General features: G+C 48.5%; 2 protein-coding genes across 9 annotated transcripts; both read right to left on the bottom strand.

Annotated features, from left to right (window-relative positions):
• Positions 1–21,319, bottom strand: LOC149465096 (uncharacterized). Of its 7 annotated transcripts, none has more exons than XM_089673649.1 (6): positions 21,200–21,319; positions 5,651–6,054; positions 5,343–5,561; positions 5,053–5,262; positions 4,788–4,923; positions 1–1,345 (listed from the first exon to the last, which is right to left on the bottom strand). In XM_089673649.1, the coding sequence occupies exons 1-6, from the start codon at positions 21,282–21,284 to the stop codon at positions 141–143; spliced, it is 2,259 nt and encodes a 752-aa protein (XP_089529775.1). In that variant the 5' UTR covers positions 21,285–21,319; the 3' UTR covers positions 1–140. The 7 variants fall into 7 exon arrangements, with proteins under 7 accessions (XP_089529775.1, XP_089529774.1, XP_089529776.1 ...); XM_089673648.1 differs by lacking the exon at positions 21,200–21,319 and adding an exon at positions 6,171–6,355; XM_089673650.1 differs by lacking the exon at positions 21,200–21,319 and adding an exon at positions 6,171–6,351 and having other exon boundaries at positions 5,651–5,952.
• Positions 6,285–10,278, bottom strand: LOC149465097 (gastrula zinc finger protein XlCGF53.1-like). 2 transcript variants are annotated; one of them, XM_089673752.1, is made up of 3 exons: positions 10,195–10,278; positions 6,914–7,022; positions 6,285–6,515 (listed from the first exon to the last, which is right to left on the bottom strand). In XM_089673752.1, the coding sequence occupies exons 2-3, from the start codon at positions 6,995–6,997 to the stop codon at positions 6,285–6,287; spliced, it is 315 nt and encodes a 104-aa protein (XP_089529878.1). In that variant the 5' UTR covers positions 6,998–7,022; positions 10,195–10,278. The 2 variants fall into 2 exon arrangements, with proteins under 2 accessions (XP_089529878.1, XP_089529879.1); XM_089673753.1 differs by lacking the exon at positions 10,195–10,278 and adding an exon at positions 9,019–10,174.
• Positions 21,320–26,728: the final 5,409 nt, after the last annotated feature.

Genomic DNA, 26,728 nt, shown 5'->3' with positions numbered 1-26,728 from the left:
ATGCTTGTCTGATTTTTGTGGATGAAAACTTCCTGCACTCCGGGCAGAACAACAGCTTTTTCCCCTGCATAGCATATCTGATATTCAGTAAGATTGGACCTTCATGAAGGGGATTATTTTATTACTGAGAAGCCATGCATCTACTCACCTGTGTGAGACCTGCTGTGTTTGTTAAATTCGTACTTACGTGAAAAACATTTCCCGCACTCAGGGCAGGAATACGGCTTCTCCCCCGTGTGAGATCTTTGATGTTTCACAAGGTCTGATTTCTGTAAAAAACATTTCCCGCACTGAGGACAGGGATACGGTTTTTCACCCGTGTGAGATCTCCGATGTATTTTGAGATGAGAATTCTGTGAAAAACATTTCCCGCACTCAGGGCAGGAATACGCCTTCTCACCCGTGTGGGTTGTCTGATGTTGTAGAAGGCCTGCTTTTTGTGTAAAACATTTTCCACACTCAGGGCAGGAATACGGCTTTTCACCCGTGTGAGTCCGCTCATGTGTATTAAGATGGTGTCTCTGGGAAAAACATTTCCCGCACTCAGGGCAGGAATATGTCTTCTCACCTGTGTGAGTTCTTCGATGTTTTATAAGGCCTGATTTTAATCTAAAATACTTTCCACACTCCAGGCAGAAATGTGGTTTCTCACCCGTGTGAGATGTCAGATGGTTGTTTAGATGGGACTTGAGAGAAAAACATTTCCCGCACTCAGGGCAAGAATACGGCTTTTCTCCTGTATGAGATCTGTGATGTTTAACAAGTTCTTGTTTTTGTAAAAAACATTTCCCGCACTCAGGGCAGGAATACGGCTTCTCCCCTGTGTGAAATCTTTGATGTTTAACAAGGTATGATTTCTGTGAAAAACATTTCCCGCACTCGGGGCAGGAATACGCCTTCTCACCCGTGTGAATTCTATGGTGTTTTACAAGGTCTGATTTTTCTGTAAAACATTTCCCGCACTCAGGACAGGAATACGGCTTTTCACCAGTGTGAGACCTCTGATGAGAAATAAGATGGACTTTCTGTGAAAAACATTTCCCGCACTCCGGGCAGGAAAATGGCTTCTCCCCCGTGTGAGTTCTTTGATGTTTTGCCACGTTCGATTTTATCGCAAAACATTTCCCGCAATCAGGACAGGGATACGGCTTCTCCCCCGTGTGAGTTCTCTGATGTAAAACAAAATCATATCTTCGCGGAAAACATTTCCCGCACTGGGGGCAGGCATGTATCTTCTCACCCGTGTGCAATCCCTGATGTTCAGAAAGGAAGGACTTCAGTGAAAAACATTTCCCGCCTTCCTCCATGTGATCTCCTGGGATGTCCTCATCTTCCATTTTACAACCTAGAGATAAAGTGAGACAATCCTTTGAGGGGTGTTTCCAACCTCCTGAAGCTAAATTCACTGACAGGACTACTTATTTACTGAGAGAGTCACATTTTTTTTACTGACAGTTCAAGAGTACATAAAATGACTGATTTTGGAGCAGATATCAAAATGTAAGCTTCAATCATGTACAGTGTAAGGGGGAACACTGCAGATCCTGATGTAAAGGGGAACTCTGTGGACTCTGATGTAAAGGGGAACTCTGTGGACTCTGATGTAAAGGGGAACTCTGCAGACTCTGATGTAAAGGGGAACTCTGTCGACCCTGATGTAAAGGGAAATTCTGATGTAAGAGAGTCTCTGGTTATCAGAGCCCCCTCTATCCTTACACAAGATTCCACAGAGTTCCTTCTTACATCAGAGGCTGCAGGACTTCCCCTTACAGTGCAAAAGGGAACTCTGCGGACCCTGATATAAAAGGGGAATGCAGCAGATCCTCTGTAAAGGGAAATTCTGATGTAAGGGAGTCTCTGGTTACCAGAGCCCCCTCTATCCTTACACAAGATTCCACAAAGTTCCTCCTTACATCAGAAGCTGCAGGACTCCCCCTTACAGTGTAAGGGGGAACTCTGCAGACCCTGATACAAAAGGGAAACACTGTAGATCATCTGGGATGTAAAGGGAAACTGATGTAAGAGAGTCTCTGATCAACAGAGCCCCCTCTTTTATTACACAAGATTCCACAGAGTTCCTCCTTACATCAGAGGCTGCAGTACTCCCACCTTACAGTGTAAGGGGGAACTCTGCGGACCCTGATGTAAAGTGGAACACTGCAGATCGTCTGGGATGTAAAGGGAAACACTGACGTATGGGAGTCTCTGATTACCAGAGCCCCCTCTATCCGTACACCAGATTCCACAGAGTTCCTCCTTACATCAGAAGCTGCAGGACTCCCACCTTACAGTGTAAGGGGGAACTCTGCGGACCCTGATGTAAAGGGGAACTCTGCGGACCATGATGTAAAGGGGAACACTGCGGACCCTGATGTAAATGGGAACACTGCGGACCCTGATGTAAAGGGGAACACTGCGGACCCTGATGTAAAGGGGAACACTGCGGACCCTGATGTAAAGGGGAACACTGCGGACCCTGATGTAACAGGGAACTCTGCGGACCCTGATGTAACGGGGAACGCTGCGGACCCTGATGTAAAGGGAAATACTACAGATCGTCTGGGATGTAAAGGGAAACTCTGACGTATGGGAGTTTCTGATCACCAGAGCCCCCTCTATCCGTACACGATTCCACAGAGTTCCTCCTTACATCAGACGCTGCAGAACTCCCCCTTACAGTGTAAAGGGGAACTCTGCGGACCCTGATGTAACAGGGAACTCTGCGGACCCTGATGTAAAGGGGAACACTGCAGACCCTGATGTAAAGGGGAACACTGCGGACCCTGATGTAAAGGGAAATACAGCAGATCGTCTGGGATGTAAAGGGAAACTCTGACGTATGGGAGTCTCTGATTACCAGAGCCCCCTCTATCCTTACACATGATTCCACAGAGTTCCTCCTTACATCAGAGACTGCAGGATTTTCCCCTTACAGTGCAAAGGGGAACTCTACGGACCCTGAGATGAAGGGGAACTCTGCGGATCATGATGTGGGGGGGGATGCTGTGCACTCTGGTATAAAGGGGAACTCTGATGTAAGGTGGTCCCTGGTCGCCATAGAGCCCCTTGCAAAGGGGAATGCTGCAGACTCTGATGTAAGGGGCTCTCTGGCGACCAAGGACCACCTTACATCAGAGTTCCCCTTTATACCAGAGTGCACAGCATCCCTCCCCCCCACATCATGATCCGCAGAGTTCCCCTTTGCACTGTAAGAGGAAAATCCTGCAGTCTCTGATGTAAAGGGGAACTCTAAGGACACAATTTAAGGAGAACGCTGATGTGGGGGAAGGGGGGGGACTCTGGTGACCACAGACCACCTTTTGAATACACTAAGGAAAGGGGGGGTTACTCCTATAAGGGGGAACATTTATATCAGTGACCCCCCCCCCCCCACACACACACACAGACTGTGTGGCTTGGGCAACTGGAGAAGCCGCTGACCTGACTTCTCCATAGGACCGCTTAGGTGCAGGGCAGTGGAGGCACTGAGGGCAGGCCCAGCCTGGTTCAGGCCATGGTCCTCCCCTGCTTCTTCATCCTTCAAGCTCCATTATCAGGCCATGGTCCTCCGCTACTTCTTCATCCTTCAGGCTCCATTATCAGGCCATGGTCCTCCCCTACTTTTTCATCCTTCAGGCTCCATTATCAGGCCATGGTCCCCCATACTTCTTCATCCTTCAGGCTCCATTATCAGGCCATGGTCCTCCCCTACGTCTTCATCCTTCAGGCTCCATTATCAGGCCATGGTCCTCCCCTACTTCTTCATCCTTCAGGCTCCATTATCAGGCTATGGTACTCCCCTACGTCTTCATCCTTCAGGCTCCATTATCAGGCCATGGTCTTCTCTTACTTCTTCATCCTTCAGGCTCCATTATCAGGCCATGGTCCTCCCTTACTTCTTCATCCTTCAGGCTCCATTATCAGGCCATGGTCTTCCCCTACTTCTTCATCCATCAAGCTCCTCTAAGCTGAACTCCCCCTTTTGCCGGTGCTCCTACTCCTGACACCAAGGCTCTACCAGACAGCCCTCATCTGCTATTTGATCCCTCCAGTCTGACGGTCGTCACCCATCCCAGCTGGAACTCCCACTTTGGACTCCCCCCTCCTACTACAATTTGTAAAAGACGCCATTGTGCCAAGTGAGCAGTATGACGTCATTGCGCAACGAGGGCGCGCACTCAAGCCCGTGCTGCCCCCTGAGCAAATCCAGCTGGCTTCGGAACTGCGCATGCACAGTTCCGAAGTTGGTCGGCGGCCATATTTTTTTTTTTTTTTTTTAGGGGCAGCCACTGGCCATAATGGACATTTAGAGGACAGTGTTTTACAAACTGTCCGTAAATTTACGGTTGACAACCCTGCCTTTGAGGGTTTCTCCATGGTATGCTCTGGAAAAATATAAAAACATAATTGATAGATATGACCAGATGTTCTCTTCGGATGTCCCAACCTACTCTTCCCCTCCCAGGTCACCTCAACGTTTTCTTGTCAGAGGAGCAGGAACTAATGGGGGCTGGGGGAGGGGCATGCTCTTTACACAAAAACAAGTCTAGGCACTGGGTCAGGTGACCTCTGATAGACAAGAAGGTCCAAGTTAAGACTGAAGCTGGGACTCTTCCCCTCTTCAGTCAAAGGGCCTTTGGTCCTCCCAGATCACTTCTACATTTACACCAAGGCAGAGGAGCAGGAACCAATGGGGGCATGCTCTTCACAGAACCTCAAGCCTAGGTACTGGGTCAGGTGATCTCTGATAGACAAGAAGGTCCAAGTTAAGACTTGAAGACCCTCACCTCTGCTGATCTCTGTAGGAGTGTCCTCCTCTATGAATGTCCTCCTCATTCCAGCCTCCTCCGTATATTGCTGATCATCCCTCACATACGTCTCTTCTACTTCACCCTCAACTTTCATGTTCATCAGATCTTCACCCTAAACCAACAGAATGGCAGAAAATAACATCTGTAACATAGAAGGATTTATGATGGGAGATCACATAGAACATCTCATCTTGTAGTCTTGTTCCATCACTTTATGTTCCCGACCCTCAACTCCACCGACCTGATGAAGGTGAGGGATGGTGTGACCTTCCTGTGTGGAATCCCGGGAATAAAGAGGACGGGGACATCTCTCTGGTGGGTTCCTGGTATTAGGTGGCTCCATCATATCCTTGTGTCCTTCTGAAAATTCCTCCATCACTCCATACTCCTCATCCTCCTCTTTATACTCTTCTTTAATAATAATAATATTGTCATCTCCGAAGATTCCATGCTAAATAAGTAATAAAACATTCATTGTATCTAACACGTTTGTGTATAAATCATAACTACCAATAATTGTTCCTCATCTACCTGATGATGGTGAGGGATGGCGTGACCTTCCTGTGTGGAATCCCAGGAATACAGAGGACAGGGACTTCTCTCTGGAGGGTTCCTGTAGCTGGATGACTCCACCGTGGTGTCTTGGTACAGATCATTTAGGAACTCCAACTCCTCCATCCCCCCATCCTCATTATCCTCCTCTTTTATCTCTTCTTTAATAACAACTGTAGAATCTCTCAGGTTTCCTCTCTGAATATATAATAAAAATGACATCAATGGTAACAATGCAGATAATGTACAGATCCTAATGATACTATCAGTGATTGTTCCTCATCTACCTGATGATGGTGTGGGATGGTGTGATCTTCCTGTGTGGAATCCCGGGAATACAGAGGACGGGGACATCTCTCAGGTGGGTTCCCATGACTGGATCCATCTACCTGATGATGGTGAGGGATGGTGTGACCTTCCTGGGTGGAATCCCGGGAATACAGAGGACGGGGACATCTCTCTGGTGGGTTCTCATGACTGGATCCATCTACCTCATGATGGTGAGGAAAGGTGTGACCTTCCTGTGTGGAATCCCGGGAATTCAGAGGACGGGGACATCTCTCTGGTGGGTTCCCATGACTGGATCCATCTACCTCATGATGGTGAGGGATGGTGTGACCTTCCTGTGTGGAATCCCGGGAATACAGAGGACGGGGACATCTTTCTGGTGGGTTCCCATGACTGGATCCATCTGTAGGAAACACACACACTGACTGAATCCATTGTTTCTATGTGTTTATCAGATGATGGGGGATCTAGGTGGAGCCTCTGTACTGCTCTCTCCATTCCAATAAAGTCTCCTCTTACCTGGTGATGTGAGGGGCGGCTGATTGTCCATCATGACGTCCTTGTAGAGATCCTTGTGTCCTTCTAAATACTCCCACTCCTCCATGGAGAAATAGACAGTGACACCCTGACACCTTATAGGAACCTGACACACACAATGATACAGTCACCATCCAGACACATCCCTTGTCTGTTACTGGAGAATGTCCCAGAATTCCCGCCACCGCTCACCTCTCCTGTCAGCAGCTCCATCATCTTCTTGGTGACTTCTAGAATCTTCTGCATGTTGGGTCTCTCAGGGTTTAGGGAGTCACATGGAGGCACTGTGATGGTCATATGATCACCTGACTTTAGAAGAGGAAATCTCTGTATTGGGGAACCAATAGGAACATCATGTTAGACTCCCAGAATCCTCCTCACCTCTCTGGTCAGGTTTGTGTAATGTCATGTGACCTCCCAGAATCCTCCTCACCTCTCCGGTCAGGTCCTTGTTTTATTAATAGAGATGAGAGTGATGTCATGTGACCTCCCAGAATCCTCCTCACCTCTCCGGTCAGGTCTGTGTTTTATTAATAGAGAGGAGAGTGACGTCATGTGACCTCCCAGAATCCTCCTCACCTCTCCCGTCAGGTCTGTGTTTTATTAATAGAGAGGAGAGTGATGTCATGTGACCTCCCAGAATCTTCCTCACCTCTCCAGTCAGGTCTGTGTTTTATTAATAGAGATGAGAGTGATGTCATGTGACCTCCCAGAATCCTCCTCACCTCTCCGGTCAGCAGGTAGATGATCTCCAGGGTGAGGTTTAGTATCCTCTCAGTCATGTGACTCCGGTCCTCCTCCATCCTCATTGGTCATGTGATCTATACAGGTTTCCTGAAGACCAATAATTGATAACAGAGAATGATCTGGACTATACTGGTTGTACAATATTAGGATGGGGGGAGGGGGATAAAATGAGGGTCTCTATCATGGAAGAACGGTCCCCACTAGGATTATACACAGAGGAACATTCAGTTTAGGGTTTGCTATGGTTTTAGGGGTCTGGGAGTCTATTGAGCTTTACTACCAGTAAAGAAATCTGAATAAGATTGTCAAACACTCCTCCATCACATATTCCCATTGAGGGACGTTTGCAATGTCAATTTTTATTGAAAGTAATCTTTTTTTCCATAAGCTTCCTTGCCGTTTAAGCTCATTTATATAAGGCGCAGACAAGATGGCAAGGATTTGGTATGTTTTTGGGGCTCCTGTACCCTCTCACCTCTCACCATTGTCTATCGGTTTCTAATTGATTAATTGACAAACACTCCTCCATCCCATACTCCAATAAATTTAAAGCAAGCTTTGACATTGCAGAGTGCCGACCTCCAATTTATATCTAAAGCATCAATTTTTTACATAAGGATCCTGGCCCTTTATCTAAGGCGCAGACAAGACAGCATCTACTGACAATGCTCCTGACTTCCTCATCCAGGAAATGTTCCTCCCAGACTGACTACTACTCTGTCCTCCCTGTAATATGTTCCCTCCACCAATCTCTCCACTATAGTGTCTTCTCTCCCTAAACTCCCATTCCTGCACCCATCTTCTCCACACAAAATACGTCTTTCCTATCTAATGACACCTCAAAGCAACTCATTCACTCCCAGCTTATCTCCCATCTTAACTACTGAAACTCTCTTCTGTTGGCTGACCTCTACATAGACTATCCCCCCTCCAGTCCATCATGAATGCTTCTACCAGACTCATCCACCTGACCAATTGCTCAGTGTTCTCCACCCCTCTCTGCCAATCCATCCACTGGCCTGAGTTCAGTGTCCTCCACCCCTCTCTGCCAATCCCTCCACTGGCCTCCGTTCAGTGTCCTCCACCCCTCTCTGCCAATCCCTCCACCGGCTTCCATTCAGTGTCCTCCACCCCTCTCTGCCAACCCCTCCACTGGTTTCCATTCAGTGTCCACCTCACATTGCCAATCCCTCCACTGACCTCCATTCAGTGTCCTTTCCTTTGTACCAATCCCTCCAGTGGCCTATATTTAGTGCCCTCCACCCCTCTCTACCAATCCCTCCACTGCCCTCCATTCAGTGACTTCCACCCCTCTCTGCTAATCCCTTCACTGGCTTCCATTCAGTGTCCTTCACCCCTCTCTGCCAATCCCTTCACTGGCCTCCACCCCTTTCTGCCAATCCCTGCAGTGGCTTCCATTCAGTGTCCTCCACCCCTCTCTGCCAATCCTTCCACTGGAATCCATTCACTGTCCTCCACCCCTCTCTGCCAATCCCTCCACTGGAATCCATTCAGTGTCCTCCACCCCTCTCTGCCAATCCCTCCACTGGTTTCCATTCAGTGTCCACCTCCCATTGCCAATCCCTCCACTGACCTCCATTCAGTGTCCTTTCCTTTGTACCAATCCCTCCAGTGGCCTATATCCATTCACTGGCCTCCACTCCTTTCTGCCAATCCCTGCACTGGCTTCCATTCAGTGTCCTTCACCCCTCTCTGCCAATCCCTTCACTGGCCTCCACCCCTTTCTGCCAATCCCTGCAGTGGCTCCCATTCAGTGTCCTCCACCCCTTTCTGCCAATCCCTCCAGTGGCTCCCATTCAGTGTCCTCCACCTCTCTCTGCCAATCCCTCCACTGGCCTCCACCCCTTTCTGCCAATCCCTGCAGTGGCTACCATTCAGTGTCCTCCACCCCTCTCTGCCAGTTCCTGCACTGGATTCCATTCCATAAAAACATTTAAAATACTAACAACATACAAAGCCATCCATAGATCTGCCCTGAGCTACACTACCAGCTTTGTCTTGGTATATACTCCTCTGCACTCCTCCCATGACCTCCTGATCTCCACCTCCCTCCCATGCTCACCTCCGGGACTTCTCCAGAGCCTCTCCGGCAAGGAAACCAAGAGCAGGTATCCTGTGAAACAGTCGTAACCAGAAATGTGTGGACTTGTACGGAGATCACCAGGTAGACATATGATATAAAATAATTAAATTTATTAAGAATAAAGTTAATAACCCCAAAATGAACGAACCTCCAAGATACCAAAACCAAAGAATCTTAGGGGTGACCTAACAAACAACAAGCAACTACCAAACCAAATATATAGAGAGCAGGATACGAGAAGCGTAGTCGGTGTCAGAACTAGGGTCATACTCAGGAGATCAGGCAGAGGGGGCAAGCCAGGACAGGGAGAGGGTACCCGGGAACAGGAGCATGGAGGCAGGTTGGGGGGGATCAGGGTCAAGGTTCACAGTTTGCAGAATAGGGGGGCAGAACTTCAAAGCAAAGGGGAGTAGCGCAGGCCAAGCTAAATATGCTCCCAGCAATCAGCAGGTGATGACTAATTACCATGAGCTTTTGGCTGCTGAGAGACACCCTCTGGTGGACACCAGAATTACCTCCTGCAGGTCTTGGAGCCACAGTGCCACCAGCAGGTGAACCAATTCCGCCTACAGGTATTGGAGCCACAGTGCCACCGGCAGGGGAACAACTTCCGCCTACAGGTCTTGGAGCCACAGTGCCACCGGCAGGTGAACCAATTCCGCCTGCAGGTCCTGGAGCCACAGTGCCACCGGCAGGTGAACCAATTCCGCCTACAGGTCTTGGAACCACAGTGCCACCGGCAGGTGAACCAATTCAGCCTACAGGTCCTGGAGCCACAGTGCCTCCGTCAGGTGAACCAATTCCGCCTACAGGTCTTGGAACCACAGTGCCACCAGCAGGTGAACCAATTCCGCCTACAAAGACCCACAGTGCCACCGGCAGGTGAACCAATTCCGCCTACAGGTCCTGGAGCCACAGTGCCACCGTCAGGTGAACCAATTCCGCCTACAGGTCTTGGAACCACAGTGCCACCGTCAGGTGAACCAATTCCTCCTACAGGTCTTGGAACCACAGTGCCACCGGCAGGTGAACCAATTCCGCCTACAGGTCTTGCAGCCACAGTGCCACCAGCAGGTGAACCAATTCCTGACACTCTCCCATCCTCTGAAAATGTCTATCCCAATCTATGTTAATATAAAATATGATCTTTTTTACCTCCTCTGCTGCCAGTTCCAGTAATGTCTCCTCTCTACTTCCTCCCGACTCCTCTCACTTCCTGTCTGTCCCTGACATCACTTCCTGTCTACCATACAGACTTCCTGTCTGTGTAGAAGTGAGATCCCCACCTTGTGGTGATTGCAACGTCTCGTAGTGTGAACACGTCCTTGTGCTGTTTTATGTATGAACTATACAGCCATAAGATCACCGATAAGTAAAGAGAAAACAATTGTCAAAATGGTTACAATGGCATCTGAAAGTGGGTGGGATAGTTTAGGTGGCAAGTGAACATGTTGTCCCTAAAGTTGACGTGTTGAAAGCAGAAAAAATGGGCATCACAGTTTGTTGTGTATGGGGCTGTGTAGCTGCAGATCAGTCAGGTTGTCCATGCTGACCCATGTCTACAGACAAAAGTGCCTACAATTGGCATGTGAGCTTCAGAACTGGACCAGTAATGGAAGAAGGTGTCCATGCTGACCCGTGTCCACAGCCAAAAGTGCCTACAATGGGCACGTGAGCATCAGAACTGGACCAGTAATGGAAGAAGGTGTCCATGCTGACCCATGTAGCCAAAAGTGCCTACAATTAGCATGTGAGCTTCAGAACTGGACCAGTAATGGAAGAAGGTGTCCATGCTGACCCGGGTCTACAGCTAAATGTGCCTACAATTGGCACGTGAGCTTCAGAACTGGACCAGTAATGGAAGAAGGTGTCCTGGTCTGATGAGTCATGTGGATGGCTGGGTGGGTGTGCGTCACTTACCTGGGGAAGAGATGGTATCAGGATTCAGTATGGGAAGAAGACAAGCTAGTGGAGGCGGTGTGATGCTTTGGGCGATGTTCTGCTGGGAAACCTTGGTCATGCCACTCATGTGGATGTTACTATGACACGTAACACCTAGCTAAGCATTGTTGGTAACCAAGTACACCTCTTCATGGAAACGGTATTCCCCGATAGAGGCCTCTTTCAGCAGGATAATGCACATTGCAAAAAAGGTTCAAGAATACTTTGAGGAAAACAACAAGTTCAAGGCTTTGACTTGGACTCCAAATTCTCTAGATCTCAATCCATCAAGCATCTGTGGGATGTGCTGGAAAAAACAAGTCCCCCATCTCACGAGGACTGAAAGAGTCTGCTACTGATGGAGTGGCAATATGGCAAGAGAGGTAGAAAAGATGCTGTCCTCAGCAGATCTCCACAGTACAGCCTTGTCTGCTGTACACCAGGCATGGACATCCTCAGCTGGCAATGAACCCAGAAGTCTCCACACCCAAAGGTGTACGTAGGCCTGTGCCGTGGGCAGTGGATGCCAGATGTGGACCTCCTGGCCTCTAGGTTCAACTAAAACCTGGGCAGGTTTGTCTACAGGTGTTATTAAACCTTTCCTCCCTTAAAACTCCTTCCTTCGAAATGGATGGAGCTCTGGAGATCATGATAGGTTTGAACCATTCCTTGTGGATGTGGTACCCTGAGCTGATCAAACTTCTGGCAGACACTATGTGGGCTCTTACATATCGTTTGCATCTTTTGTGTTGAGGAACAGTTTACCACCTTGCTTCACAGTTGCTGGCTTTAATAGTTTGACTATTGAAGCCTAAGTTGTGAGAGATAGAGGCATCTCTGAAGCAAGGATTTTCACAATGCTAAAACATGGTAGTCTTGCTTTCCTAAAGGTCTACTATCACATATGAAAGGTATACGTAGCACTGTGTGAGGTACGGAAGTTTCATCCAAGGAAATTGTTTGTGGTACAAATCCAGACCTTTTTGGAAATGGGTCTGGGGCAGCCTTCAACCCTTTAAGGGTCAGCTTCTGTGTATGTGATAAGGTTCCAGAGACCACTGGCTTCCCATTCTTTGGTCAAGACTTTTGTTCAGGATGCTTTCCATGTGACTCCCTCAGTTCCCTCCCTTTAAATCCATAGGACTGGGAAGGATCCACCTCTCAATGGTTACCCAATACCCATCCGTTACACCAAACATATGAAATGACTGCAAAGGATCCCCCTCTCAATGGTTACCCAATACCCTACCCTTACGCCAGGGGTCTCCAAACTTCCTAAACAAAGGGCCGTTTAACTGCTTTTCAGACTTTAGGGTGGCCGGACTGTGGCCAGTGAAAGTAGAAAATGACCCTGCATCAATGGGAGTCCACAATGCCTCTGGCTTGGTAGTCAGTGAAATTTAAAAAATGTGGTCAGTAGGAGGAGGAATAGTGCCCCATCATTGGTATTAGTGAGAGGAATAATGCCCCATCGTTGTTAGTGGCAAAAACAGTGCACCATCATTGGTGTCAGTGGGAGGAATAATACCCCACCGTTGGTGTCATTGAAAGGAATAGTGCATCATCATTGGTGTCACTAGAAGGAATAGTGCCTCAAGGGCCAGACAAAAGCAAGCAAAGGGCCAAATCCAGCCCTCGGGCCACAGTTTTGAGACCACCGCCTTACACCAAACCTATGAAATGACTGCGAAGGATCCCCCTCTCAATGGTTACCCAACACCCTACCCTTACACCAAATATATGAAATGACTGCGAAAGATCCCCCTCTCAATGGTTACCCAACACCCTTCCCATACACCAAACATATGAAACGACTGCGAAGGATCCCCCTCTCAATGGTTACCCAACACCCTTCCCTTACACCAAACATATGAAACGGCTGCGAAGGATCCCCCTCTCAATGGTTACCCAACACCCTTCCCTTACATCAAACATATGAAACGGCTGCGAAGGATCCCCCTCTCAATGGTTACCCAACACCCTTCCCTTACACCAAACATATGAAACGGCTGCGAAGGATCCCCCTCGTAATGGTTACCCAACACCCTTCCCTTACACCAAACATATGAAACGACTGCGAAGGATCCCCCTCTCATTGGTTACCCAACACCCTTCCCTTACACCAAACATATGAAACGACTGCAAAGGATCCCCCTCTCAATAGTTACCCAATACCCTTTCTGTACACCAAACATATGAAATGACTGCAAAGGATCCCCCTCTCAATGGTTACCCAATACCCTTACCTTGTACCACTATACTGTACATAGCCTGTGTAGAGAACACAGCTACGGGAGGGACCCAATACACTCCATCCACTACAGGCTGCCTACTGGATGGGGCTACAAACTTCTTAGATACAAGTCCTGCAACAAAAAACTGAAAGGAGGACAGTGTCTTGGGACAACACTAAAATTCCATTATAAGAGTTAACGTGAGACTGCCAAGATCAAGAACCGTTTTTCCTGCCATCACGTAATGCTGTGAGTCCTGTTCATTAAGGACCAGCTATAACAGAGGTTCAATGACTTTCAGTGTATCACTATTACATAGAGATCATTGTCAATATTCATCAGCTTGTAAAGCATAGATAGCATTTGAATGTGTGTGTACGTAAGCATTTATAAAGTACTCTATTTGCCTCGTATTATTAAAATAGTTACATACTGTAGGTGTTTACATAATTGGTAAAGTTTAAAGTGTTACTAAACCCAGGACCCTGCATTCACTATATCCGCTCTCCCCGGACCCCGCATTCACTATATCCGCTCTCCCCGTACCCCGTATTCACTATATCCGCTCTCTCCGGAGCCTGCGTTCACTATATCCGCTCTCCCCAGACCCCGCATTCACTATATCTGCTCTCCCCGGACCCCATATTCACTATATCCGCTCTCCCGGACCTCGCATTCACTATATCCGCTCTCCCCGGACCCCGCATTCACTATATCCGCTCTCCCCGGACCCCACATTCACTATATCCGCTCTCCCCTGGACTCCGCATTTACTATATCCGCTCTCCCCGGACTCCACATTCACTATATCCGCTCTCCCCTGGACTCCGCATTTACTATATCCGCTCTCCCCGGACCCCGCATTCACTATATCCGCTCTCCCCGTACCCCGTATTCACTATATCCGCTCTCTCCGGAGCCTGCGTTCACTATATCCGCTCTCCCCAGACCCCGCATTCACTATATCCGCTCTCCCCGGACCCCGCATTCACTATATCCGCTCTCCCCGGACCCCGCATTCACTATATCCGCTCTCCCCGGACCCCGCATTCACTATATCCGCTCTCCCCGGACCCCGCATTCACTATATCCGCTCTCCCCGGACTCCACATTCACTATATCCGCTCTCCCCTGGACTCCGCATTTACTATATCCGCTCTCCCCGGACCCCGCATTCACTATATCCGCTCTCCCCGTACCCCGTATTCACTATATCCGCTCTCCCCGGACCCCGCATTCACTATATCCGCTCTCCCCGGACCCCGCATTCACTATATCCGCTCTCCCCTGACCCCGCATTCACTATATCCGCTCTCCCCTGGACTCCGCATTTACTATATCGGCTCTCCCCGGACCCCGCGTTCACTATATCCGCTCTCCCCGGACCCCGCATTCACTATATCCGCTCTCCCCGGACCCCGCATTCACTATATCCACTTTCCCCGTATCCCGCATTCACTATATACGGTCTTCCCGGACCTCGCATTCACTATATCCGCTCTCCCTGGACCCCGCATTCACTATATACGCTCTCCCAGTACCCCGCATTCACTATATCCGCTCTCCCCGGACCCCGCATTCCCTATATCCGCTCTCTCCGGACCCCGCACTCCCTTTATCCGCTCTCCCCGTACCCCACTATATCCGCTCTCCCCGGACCCCGCATTCACTATATCCGCTCTCTCCGGACCCCGCATTCACTATATTCACTGATCACACACTCCCCAAATAAAAATTAAAAAAAAAACCTCTCAAGTAATACCCACTAAACTGAGCATGTGCAGCTTACCCCTAAGGCTCTGTTCTATCAGCAGATGGATTGGGGACAGTATAAGTAGGGGAGGGGCAGAGAAGACAGGATCAAACAGCCGTTTTACACAGTGCAGAAGATTAGCCCCTTAGGTTCCCCAATGACTATAACAAACATGCTTTCCTATCTCTACAGACCAATTGTACTGTGGGGGGTTCAGGAACACTTTCATAGAGACACCAGTCCAACCTGTGTGTGTGGGGGTGTTGTATACACAGCAATCTCGTGCAGTAAAAGCGTATGAATATGTAATGGTTTATTGTACGACTCAGAGAAACAAAAAAAAAAGTAAAATGTCTTGTGCTTGGGGTGTGGAGGAATATTACGAGTGTACGGGTTTATGGACTGAAGAATTCACAACTGGAGTATACTACAGACATCCTGAGATCAATGAGAAGGGGGAGAGTCGGCTGTTCCAACAAGGACAAGCTGGGAACACCAAACTACTAAGACACAAGATGGAGATTATATCTGCATTTTTATCAGGGAAATATAAAAAGTCATTTTCTACATTCAGCCAGCAGGTGGCGCTCTCCAAACAAATGAAGCTGTCTGTGCAGGCTGATAACTACTCCACAGAAATTCTCAGTCGTGTAGTCTGATCTCCCCTTCATCATCTATATCTAGCCCCTCCCTCATCATGATATCTTCCTATGAAACTTCTGCTGAAGGTCAGGGGAGATCAGACTACACTGCTAGAGGGACCCAACCAGCAGTGACCCCCCCTCCCTCCTTCTCTCTCCCCCTGATGTCCTACATGGAAGCTTCTGCTGAAGGTCAAGGGAGATCAGACTACACGGCCAGAGGGACCCAACTAGCAGTGACCCCCCCCCTCCTCCTTCTCTCTCCTAGCAGAGGAAGCCAGACACAACTGTGAAGTCTTTAGTGATCTCTGATCTCCTTATAAAGTGTTTCTTCCATGATAAAGATCAGAGGAGCGCTCAGCCACGTGTTTTCTGAGGTGTATATCAAGGTGTGCTTCTTCCCAGTGTGAGATCTCTGATGTCCGGCAACATTGGTGTCAGTTGGAGGAATAGTGCCCCATCATTGGTGTCAGTAGGAGGAATAGTGCCCCATCATTGGTGTCAGTGGGAGGAATAGTGCCCCATCATTGGTGTCAGTGGGAGGAATAGTGCCCCATCATTGGAGTCAGTGGGAGGAATAGTGCCCCATCATTGGAGTCAGTGGGAGGAATAGTGTCCCATCATTGGTGTCAGTGGGAGGAATAGTGCCCCACCATTGGTGCCAGTGGGAGGAATAGTTCCCCATCATTGGGGTCAGTGGGAGGATTAGTGCCCCATCATTGGTGTCAGTGGGAGGAATAGTGCCCCATCATTGGTAGCAGTGGGAGGGATAGTGCCCCATCATTGGGGTCAGTGGGAGGAATAGTGCCCCATCATTGGTGTCAGTGGGAGGAATAGTGCCCCATCATTGGTATCAGTGAGAGGAATAGTGCCCCATCATTGGTATCAGTGGAATAGTGGCCCATCATTGGTGTCAGTGGGAGAAATAGTGCCCCATCGTGGGTATCAATAGGAAGAATAGTGCCCCATCATTGGTGTCAGTGGGAGGAATAGTGTCCCATCATTGGTGTCAGTGGGAGGAATAGTGCCCCATCATTGGTGTCAGTGGGAGGAATAGTGCCCCATCATTGGTATCAGTGGGAGGAATAGTGCCCCGTCATTGGGAGGAATAGTGCCCCATCATTTGTGTCAGTGGGAGGAATAGTGCCCCATCATTGGTGCCAGTGGGAGGAATAGTTCCCCATCATTGGTAGCAGTGGGAGGGATAGTGCCCCATCATTGGGGTCAGTGGGAGGAATAGTGCCCCATCATTGGTGTCAGTGGGAGGAATAGTGCCCCATCATTGGTATCAGTGAGAGGAATAGTGCCGTATCAGTGGAATAGTGCCCCATCATTGGTGTCAGTGGGAGAAATAGTGCACCATCGTGGGTATCAATAGGAAGAATAGTGCCCCATCATTGGTGTCAGTGGGAGGAATAGTGTCCCATCATTGGTGTCAGTGGGAGGAATAGTGCCCCGTCATTGGTATCAGTGGGAGGAATAGTGCCCCATCATTGGTGTCAGTGGGAGGAATAGTGCCCCATCATGGGTATCAATAGGAAGAATAGTGCCCCGTCATTGGTGTCAGTGGGGGGAATAGTGCCCCATCATGGGTATCAATAGGAAGAATAGTGCCCCGTTATTGGTGTCAGGGGGGGGAATAGTGCCCCATCATTGGTATCAGTGGGAGGAATAGTGCCCCATCATTGGTGTCAGTGGGAGGAATGGTGCTCCATCATTGGTGTCAGTGGGAGGAATAGTGCCCCATCATTGGTGTCAGTGGGAGGAATAGTGCCCCATCATTGGTGTCAGTGGGAGGAATAGTGCCCCATCATTGGTATCAGTGGGAGGAATAGTGCCCCATCATTGGTGTCAGTGGGAGGAATAGTGCCCCATCATTGGTATCAGTGGGAGGAATAGTGCCCCATCATTGGTGTCAGTGGGAGGAATAGTGCCCCATCCTTGATGTCAGTGGGAGGAATAGTGTCCCATCATGGCTATAAATAGGAGAAATAGTGTCCTTTTGTGGGTATCAGTGGCAGGAACTATGCCCCACTGTTGCTGACAGTGGGGGAAAATGCCCCAAGGGCCACATAAAATCAAGCAAAGGGACAAATGTGGCCCTTAGGCCGCAGTTTGGAGACAACTGCTTTAAATAATTGGTTGTTTTGTATATACTCCAAGGTTGCCTTAAAAATCCCCAAAAAATGTAAGGTGCAATTTTCTCTATTATGGAAACAGGAATGATGGCAACCATGCCCTACGCCTATGGAAAAAACATTTCCTGCACTCTGAACAGGAATACACCTTGAGGGTTGTATGGGTTGATGTTTGGTAAGACATGACTATGGAAAAACCATTTCCGCACTCTGGACACGAATACACCTTGAGGGTTGTGCGGGTTGAGGTTTGGTAAGACAAGACATTTCCCGCACACTGGATAGGAATACACCTTGAGGGTTGATGTTTGATAAGACATGAATATGGAAAAACATTTCCCGCACTCTGGATAGGAATACAGCTTGATTGTTGTGCAGGTTGACAAGTTCTCTTTTTTTGTGGATAAAAATTTCCCGCACGTTTTCGGGGTGAGCAAAGAGAGACGGCACCAATACTTTTAGTGTTTACTTCAGTAATGACAGATGCAAATAACAAATGTAACAATATTAGAAAATAGAACAAGAATGCTTCACCAAAGTTGCCTTTTTGGCCACGGAGTCCTGCCCGTTTTCGTGGCGTGGCACAGACCATCAGACCGGACGCATGCATGATGTAGATCTGGAAACTATCCGGTAGTCTATAGGACTTGTGTGGAAGGAAAGGACCAAGCCCCAGCCGACTCCCCTTGCAAGCAACATGACCTTTTAAGGACGTGGTCAGTTTGCAGTGACATTCCTTTGCTATGAAGTTAGCTAAGGTAACCAGGACATGGGAGGCTTTCTTTGATATTGCGAGACACCTTTAATATGGAGATATAACATTTCCCCATCCGTAGTTGTCTGATGTTCAGTAAGATCGGACTTTCAGACCAAGATGCCATGCGTCTACTCACCTGTGTGAGACCTGGAGTGTTTGTTAAAATCGTACTTGCGTGAAAAACATTTCCCGCACTCCAGGCAGGAATATGGCTTCTCCCCCGTGTGAGATCTCTGATGCACAACCAGCTCTGATTTTTGTACAAAACATCTCCCGCACTCAGGACAGGAGTATGGCTTTTCGCCCGTGTGAATCCTTCGATGTATATTAAGATGGGAATTCTGTGAAAAACATTTCCCGCACTCAGGGCAGGGATACGGCCTCTCACCCGTGTGAGTTGTCTGATGTTGTAGAAGGCCTGCTTTTTGTGTAAAACATTTCCCACACTCGGAACAGCAATATGGCTTTTCACCCGTGTGAGTCCTCTGATGTGTGTTAAGGTGGTACCTCTTTGAAAAACATTTCCCGCACTCAGGGCAGGAATAGGCCTTCTCACCCGCGTGAGATTTTTGATGGTTTACAAGATCTAATTTCCGTGACAAACATTTCCCACGTTCAGGACAAGAATACAGCTTCTCACCCGTGCGAGTTCTTTGATGTTTTACAAGGCCTGATTTTTTGGTAAAACATTTTCCACACTCAGGACAGGAATACGGCTTTTCACCCGTGTGAGATCTCTGATGTGAAGTAAGATGGGCCTTCTGTGAAAAACATTTCCCGCACTCGGGGCAGGAATATGGCTTCTCACCCGTGTGAGTTTTTTGATGTTTTGCACGGTTTGATTTTATCGCAAAACATTTCCCGCACTCAGCACAGGAATACGGCTTCTCCCCTGTGTGAGTTCTCTGATGTAAAACAAAGTCATATCTTCGTGGAAAACTCTTCCCGCACTGGGGGCAGGCAAATTTCTTCTGATGTTCAGAAGAACAGGACTTCGGAGAAAAACAGTTCCCACCTTCCTCCGTGTGATCTTCTGTGATGTCCTCATCTTCCATTTTACAACCTGGAGATAAAGTGAGACGATCCTTTGAGGGTTTCTCCATGGCGGGTCCTGGAAAAATAGAAAAACATCATCAATAGATAGGAGAGGGTTAGTTCACTACCATCAAGATTCCATCTGGATCAGGGAGATGGGAGGGAGCAGATGTTCTCTGTGGATGTCCCAACCAGCTGGGACTCTTCCCCTCTTCAATCAAAATTTGGTCCTCCCAGATCACTTCTACATTTACACCACCTTGTCAGAGGAGCAGGAACCAATGGGGGCTGCTTTTCACACAACCTCAAGTCTAGGCAATGGGTCATGTGATCTCTGATATACAAGAAGGTCCAAGTTCAGACTTGTGACCCTCACCTGTGCTGATCTCTGTAGGAGTGTCCTCCTCTATGAATGTCCTCCTCATTCCAGCCTCCTCCGTATATTGCTGATCATCCCTCACATACGTCTCTTCTACTTCACCCTCAACTTTCATGTTCATCACATCTTCACCCTAAACCAACAGAATGCCAGAAAATAACATAGAACATCTCATCTTGTAGAGTCCACACATCGTCTCCATATGTCAGAGTGTTCCATCACTTTATGTTCCCGACCCTCAACTCCACCTACCTGATGATGGTGAGGGATGGTGTGACCTTCCTGTGTGGAATCCCGGGAATACAGAGGACGGGGACATCTCTCTGGTGGGTTCCTCGTATTAGGTGGCTCCATTGCAATGTCTCTGTAGTGATCCTTGTGTCCTTTAGAAAACTCCTCCATCACTCCATACTCCTCATCCTCCTCTTTATACTCTTCTTTAACAATAATACAATCCCTGAGGTTTCCACACTAAATATATAAATACATTTACTGTAATAAGCATGCCATGTATAAATCATAACTACCAATAATTATCAACCACCTACCTGATGATGGTGAGGGATGGTGTGACCTACCTGTGTGGAATCCCGGGAATACAGAGGATGGGTACATCTCTCTGGTGGGTTCCTGTAGCTGGATAACTCCACCATGGTGTCCTGGTACAGATCTTTGTGTCCTTCTGGAATCTCTGACTCCTCCATCCCCCCATCCTCATCATCCTCCTCTTTTATCTCTTCTTTAACCTCAACTGTAGAATCTCTCAGGTTTCCACTCTGAATATATAATAAAATGACATCAATGGTAACAATGCAGATAATGTACAGATCCTAATGATACTATCAGTGATTGTTCCTCATCTACCTGATGATGGTGAGGGATGGTGTGACCTTCCTGTCTGGAATCCCGGGTATACAGAGGACAGGGACATCTCTCTGGTGGGTTCCCATGACTGGATCCATCTACCTCATGATGGTGAGGGATGGTGTGACCTTCCTGTGTGGAATCCCGGGAATACAGAGGACGGGAACATCTCTCTGGTGGGTTCCCATGACTGGATCCATCTACCTGATGATGGTGAGGGATGGTGTGACCTTCCTGTGTGGAATCCCAGGAATACAGAGGATGGAGACATCTCTCTGGTGGGTTCCCATGACTGGATCCATCTGTAAGAAACACACACACTGACTGAATCCATTGTTTCTATGCGTTTATCAGATGATGGGGGATCTAGGTGGATCCTCCGTACTGCTCTCTCCTTTCCAATAAAGTCTCCTCTTACCCGGTGATGTGAGGGGCGGCTGATTGTCCATCATGACGTCCTTGTAGAGGTCCTTGTGTCCTTCTAAATACTCCCACTCCTCCATGGAGAAATAGACAGTGACACCCTGACACCTTATAGGAACCTGACACACACAATGATACAGTCACCATCCAGACACATCCCTTGTCTGTTACTGGAGAATGTTCCAGAATTCCCAGCACCGCTCACCTCTCCGGTCAGCAGCTCCATCATCTTCTTGGTGACTTCTAGAATCTTCTGCATGTTGTGTCTCTCAGGGTTTAGGGAGTCACATGGAGGCACTGTGATGGTCATATGATCACCTGACTTCAGAAGAGGAAATCTCTGTATTGGGGAACCAACAGGAACATCATGTTAGACTCCCAGAATCCTCCTCACCTCTCCGGTCAGGTCTGTGTGATGTCATGTGACCTCCCAGAATCCTCCTCACCTCTCCGGTCAGGTCTGTGTTTTATTAATACACATGAGAATGATGTCATGTGACCTCCCAGAATCCTCCTCACCTCTCTGGTCAGGTCTGTGTTTTATTAATAGAGATGAGAGTGATGTCATGTGACCTCCCAGAATCCTCCTCACCTCTCCGGTCAGCAGGTAGATGATCTCCAGGGTGAAGTTTAGTATCCTCTCAGTCATGTGACTCTGGTCCTCCTCCATCCTCATTGGTCATGTGATCTATACAGGTTTCCTGTAGACCAATAATTGATATCAGAGAATGATCTGGACTGTACTGGTTGTACGATATTAGGATGGGGGGGGGTAATAATATGAGGGTTTCTATCATGGAGGAACGGCCCCCAGTAGGATTAGGGTCGGGGAGCCTTTAACCCTTTGGCCTGCCAGATCAGAAATTAAAAACAACACAGATCTTGCACGAAAAATTAAACGGGTTTCTATTTTCTTCGGTTCTAATAAGCTGAATACGTTCCCTCTTCCCTTTTTGTCTGTCAGTTTCTAATTTATTAATTGGCAAGCCCTCTTCCATCCCATAGTCCTATAGATATGAAGCAACCTTTGGGGGGCGGGCACTCTTGTCTGGAGGTATTGGCATCTTTTGAGATGTCAATTTTTATCCAAAGGGTCAATTTTTTAGATAAGTCACAGACAAGACGGCATCTACTGACCGCGCTCCTGACAGACTGCAGGTGAACCTGATTTCCCCATCCAGCTTTTTCCCTCTGATACTGACTACTTTTCTTTAGTAAGAACCGAGGAGAAGAATGTACACGGCTCAAAAACATAAAAGGAAGACTTTGTAATCAGAGTCTAGCATCAAGTAGATGACCCTCCTGGGATATGGATCTGGTCAGGTAAGTCGCAGAGGGGGTTGTTCATCAGTTTCAGCTGCTTTGGTGTTCATGAAATTTTCCAACAGGTGAACTAGATGTGCAACAATGAGACGACCCCCAAAACAGGAATGGTTTTACAGGTGTAGGCCACTGACATTTTTTCCCAACTCATCTTTTCTGTTTTTCACTGGTTTTGCATTTGGCTAGGGTCAGTGTCACCACTGGTAGCATGAGGCCATACCTGGACCCTACAGAGGTTGCACAGGCAGTCCAGCTCCTCCAGGATGGCACATCAATACGTGCCATTGCCAGAAGGTTTGCTGTGTCTCCCAGTCTCAAGAGCATGGAGGAGATTCCAGAAGACAGGCAGTTCCTCTAGGAGAGCTGGACAGGGCCATAGAAGGTCCTTAACCCATCAGCAGGACCGGTATCTGCTCCCTTGTGCAAGGAGGAACAGGATGAGCCCTGCCAGAGCCCTACAAAATGACCTCCAGCAGGCCACTGGTGTGAATGTCTCTGACCAATCAGAAACAGACTTCATGAGGGTGGCCTGAGGGCCCGACGTCCTCTAGTGGGCCCTGTTCTCACTGCCCGGCACCATAGAGCTGGATTGGCATTTGCCATTGAACCCCAGAATTGGCAGGTCTACCACTGGCACCCTGTGCTTTTCACAGATGAGAGCATGTTCCCCCTGAGCACGTGTCAGACGTGAAAGGGTCTGGAGAAGCCGTGGAGAACGTTCTGCTGCCTGTAACAAGGTTCAGCATGACCGCTATGGTGGTGGGTCAGTGATGGTCTGGGGAGGCATATCTATGGAGAGACACACAGACCTCTACAGGCTAGACAATGGCACCCTGACTGCCATTAGGTATGGGGATGAAATCCTTGGACCCATTTTCAGACCCTACACTGGTGCAGTGGGTCCTGGGTTCTTCCTGGTGCGGTGGGTCCTGGGTTCCTCCTGGTGCGGTGGGTCCTGGGTTCCTCCTGGTGCAGATAATGCTCGGCCACATGCGGTGATAGTATGCTGGCAGTTCCTGGAGGATGAAGGAATTGATACCATTGAATGGCCCCCACGCTCGCCTGACCTAAATTCAATAGAACACCTCTGGGATGTCATGTTTTGGTCCATCCGATGACGCCAGGTTGCGCTTCAGACTGTCCAGTGATGCCCTGGTCCAAATCTGGGTTGGAAATCCCCTAGGACACTATCCGTGGTCTCATTAGGAGCCTCTCCCGACGTTGTCAGGCATGCATACAAGCACGTGGGGGCCACACAGACTACTGCGGACCATTCTGAGTTGCTGCAATGACATTTCACCACAATGGACTTGCCTACTGCATCATTTCTTCACTTTGATTTTCGGGTGTCATTGAATTCAGTCCTCTGCAGGTCGATCATTTTCATTTCCATCAAACGATGGGGCGTCCTTACGTTCCTCACCCATCTCCCCATCCATGTCAGTATAGAGATCCAGCAGGAGATTTGTCCCCATTAAGATCTGATGGGTTTTCAAAGTCTTCCTTTCATTTTTTTTTACAAAACAGTTGCCTTCTTCTTGTCATTTGTTACCAACTTCCCTTCACAATCTTTTATGGGGCCAATCTGTTCTGACCTTCGGGTAATATATTTAAATAATTTTGGTTGGATTTTTTTTTCCTCTCCTCCGCTATGTGTCTCTCGTGGTTTATCTTAGCTGTCCTGATTAAGCTCTTACACATCTTATTGCATTTATTATATAGTTGGAATGCAGACAGTGACCCCTCTACCTCATATTTTTTGAAGGACATTTTGTTTGTCTTGAACATGTCTTTGCCACCCAGGTGTAACCTATGCTCTTTGATATTGGTTGCCCATTGGAATACACTGGACAATACCTCTACTTATTATGTACCTAAAGTTCTCCCAGTTTTCCTCAGTGTTCAATATTTCTAGGATTTGGTCCCATTTGATATCTTGAGCGCAGTTTAGAAACGTTGGTGCTTTCTATATCCTGTGTTCTTGTCCTACCCCCGTGTCTCCTCTTCCTATGATTTATGGTGAATGTGGTTATCCTGTGATCGCTGGTTCTCAGGTGGTCCCGTATTTCCACCTTGGTGACCGAATCCGTGTTATTTATAATGAATAGATCTAACAATGCATTCTTTCTAGTTGGGGCCTTCACCAATTGGCACATGAAGTTGTCCTGTAAGACATTTAAGAAACGATGAGCCTTGACCGAGTGGGTTGTTCCTTCTGCTCAGGAAATATCTGGATAGTTGAAGTCCCCCATGTGACGGGAGTGACTTTGGGTGGGGGGCCCATGGAACACATCCCCCTTTGGAGGTGGGGAGACCCCTGTCTCCGCTCCCCATATTCCCATTATGTGTGAGTCACCCTGTGCCTGTTAGGGGTACAGGGTTGAATGTCCTAGTATTGTGTGGACATGTCTAGGTGGGGTGGGGGGTTGTTTATTGGTTACTGCCACGTGGTCCCATTGTTCTATTATGGGATGTATGTGTTCCTGTATTGTCTACTGCCATGTGGTGTATCCCATTGTTCTATTGTGTGTCTTGGTTTGGTGGGGGGGGGTTCCCGGCAGCCCTTCCCCCTGAGGGGACGGCCTGCTGATGTGTTTCCTGTTACTGGTTGTATTTCCCCACCCTGTGTATATATCCTGTGTTAAAATAAAGCAGTCCACTTCCTGTGTTAAGACGAGTCTGGTGCTGTCTATTTCCTGTATGGTCAGCGGTGGTGTCCGTGGATAATGTTCGGACAGGGAAGCGGGAGTCTAACGGAAATACCCTAGCGCAGTCGGGGTCCGGTTCCATTACACCCCATTAGGATTACATTGCCATAACTGCAATGTAGGAAATCCAACTCCTCCTCGTCCTTCGTTTTAGGAGGCCTGTAGCATACCCCCCTACTATTCGTTTCCCACTTGTTTCTTCTCTTCGAAGTTCCACCCAAAGGGACTCCACCTCCTCCCTTGCCCCATTGGAAATGTCATACCTCACATTCACTAGCAAAGCATTCTTTATGTACAGGCATACCCCTCCTCCCCTTCTACCTTCCCTGTCCCTCCGATACAAGGAATACTCCTGGATAGGTGCTAGCCAGTCATGCGAGCTGTCAGACCAAGTTTCTGTTATTTCCACAAAGTCAAAAAGGGGAGTTGTGATGGAAAGGGGAGTTGTGATGGAAAGGGTAGGCTAAAGACATTGATATACAGGGTCAGCTGTGATGTTAAGGGGGGCTATCATGTGCTATTATAGTGCAAAACATGAGATTCGGACCTCTGTTGGAAGAAAATTTTACTGACCAGAGCTCTGTAGATTTTACAGAGGCCCCTGCTCTAAACTCTCATCTCCCCCCCTAAAATACATCCCTTCTAAACCAATGACACTTGAAATCAACTAATTCACTCCTAGCTCATCTTTCGTCTCGACTACTGCAACTCCTTTCCATTGGCTGGCCTATAAACAGGATATACCACCTTCAGTCTATCATGAATGATGCTACCAGACTCATCCACCTTACCAACCACTCAGTGTACCCCACCCCTCTCTGCCAATCCCTCCACTGGCTTCCATTCAGTGTCCTCCACCCCTCTCTGCCAATCCCTCCACTGGCCTCTATTCAGTGTCCTCCACCCCTCTCTGCCAATACCTCCACTGACCTCCATTCAGTGTCCTTCACCCCTCCCTGCCAATTGTTTCACTGGCTTCCATTCAGTGTCCTCCACCTCTCTCTGTCAATCCCTCCACTGGCTTCCATTCAGTGTCCTCCACCCCTCTCTGCCAATCCCTCCACTAGCTTCCATTCAGTGTCCTCCACCATTCTCTGCCAATCCCTCCACTGGCCTCCATTCAGTGTCCTCCACCCCTCTTTGCCAATCCCTCCAATGGCTTCCATTCAGTGTCCTCCACCCCTCTCTGCCAATCCCTCCACTGGCCTCCATTCAGTGTCCTCCACCCCTCTCTGCCAATCCCTCCACTGGCCTCCACCCCTCTCTGCCAATCCCTCCACTAGCTTCCATTCAGTGTCCTCCACCATTCTCTGCCAATCCCTCCACTGGCCTCCATTCAGTGTCCTCCACCCCTCTTTGCCAATCCCTCCAATGGCTTCCATTCAGTGTCCTCCACCCCTCTCTGCCAATCCCTCCACTGGCCTCCATTCAGTGTCCTCCACCCCTCTCTGCCAATCCCTCCACTGGCCTCCACCCCTCTCTGCCAATCCCTC

This window comes from Staurois parvus, unplaced genomic scaffold (genome assembly GCF_062004578.1).
Source record: "Staurois parvus isolate SC_StPar_1 unplaced genomic scaffold, SC_StPar_1.0 ptg000144l, whole genome shotgun sequence".
NCBI lineage: Eukaryota > Metazoa > Chordata > Amphibia > Anura > Ranidae > Staurois > Staurois parvus.
Note: the sequence above shows the minus strand (reverse complement) of the source record. Positions and strands in the feature narration are given on the sequence as shown.

Coding starts and splice junctions, on each gene's coding strand:
- LOC149465097 (XM_089673752.1), bottom strand. CDS start 6,997: ATGAGGATGGAGGAGGACCGGAGTCACATGACTGAGAGGATACTAAAC. Junction 6,516..6,913: donor TCTACCTGCTGACCGGAGAG/GTGAGGAGGATT, acceptor TCCCCAATACAG/AGATTTCCTCTTCTAAAGTC.
- LOC149465096 (XM_089673649.1), bottom strand. CDS start 21,284: ATGGAGGAGTGGGAGTATTTAGAAGGACACAAGGACCTCTACAAGGAC. Junction 6,055..21,199: donor GCCGCCCCTCACATCACCGG/GTAAGAGGAGAC, acceptor TGTTTCCTACAG/ATGGATCCAGTCATGGGAAC. Junction 5,562..5,650: donor CCATCCCACACCATCATCAG/GTAGATGAGGAA, acceptor TTATATATTCAG/AGAGGAAACCTGAGAGATTC.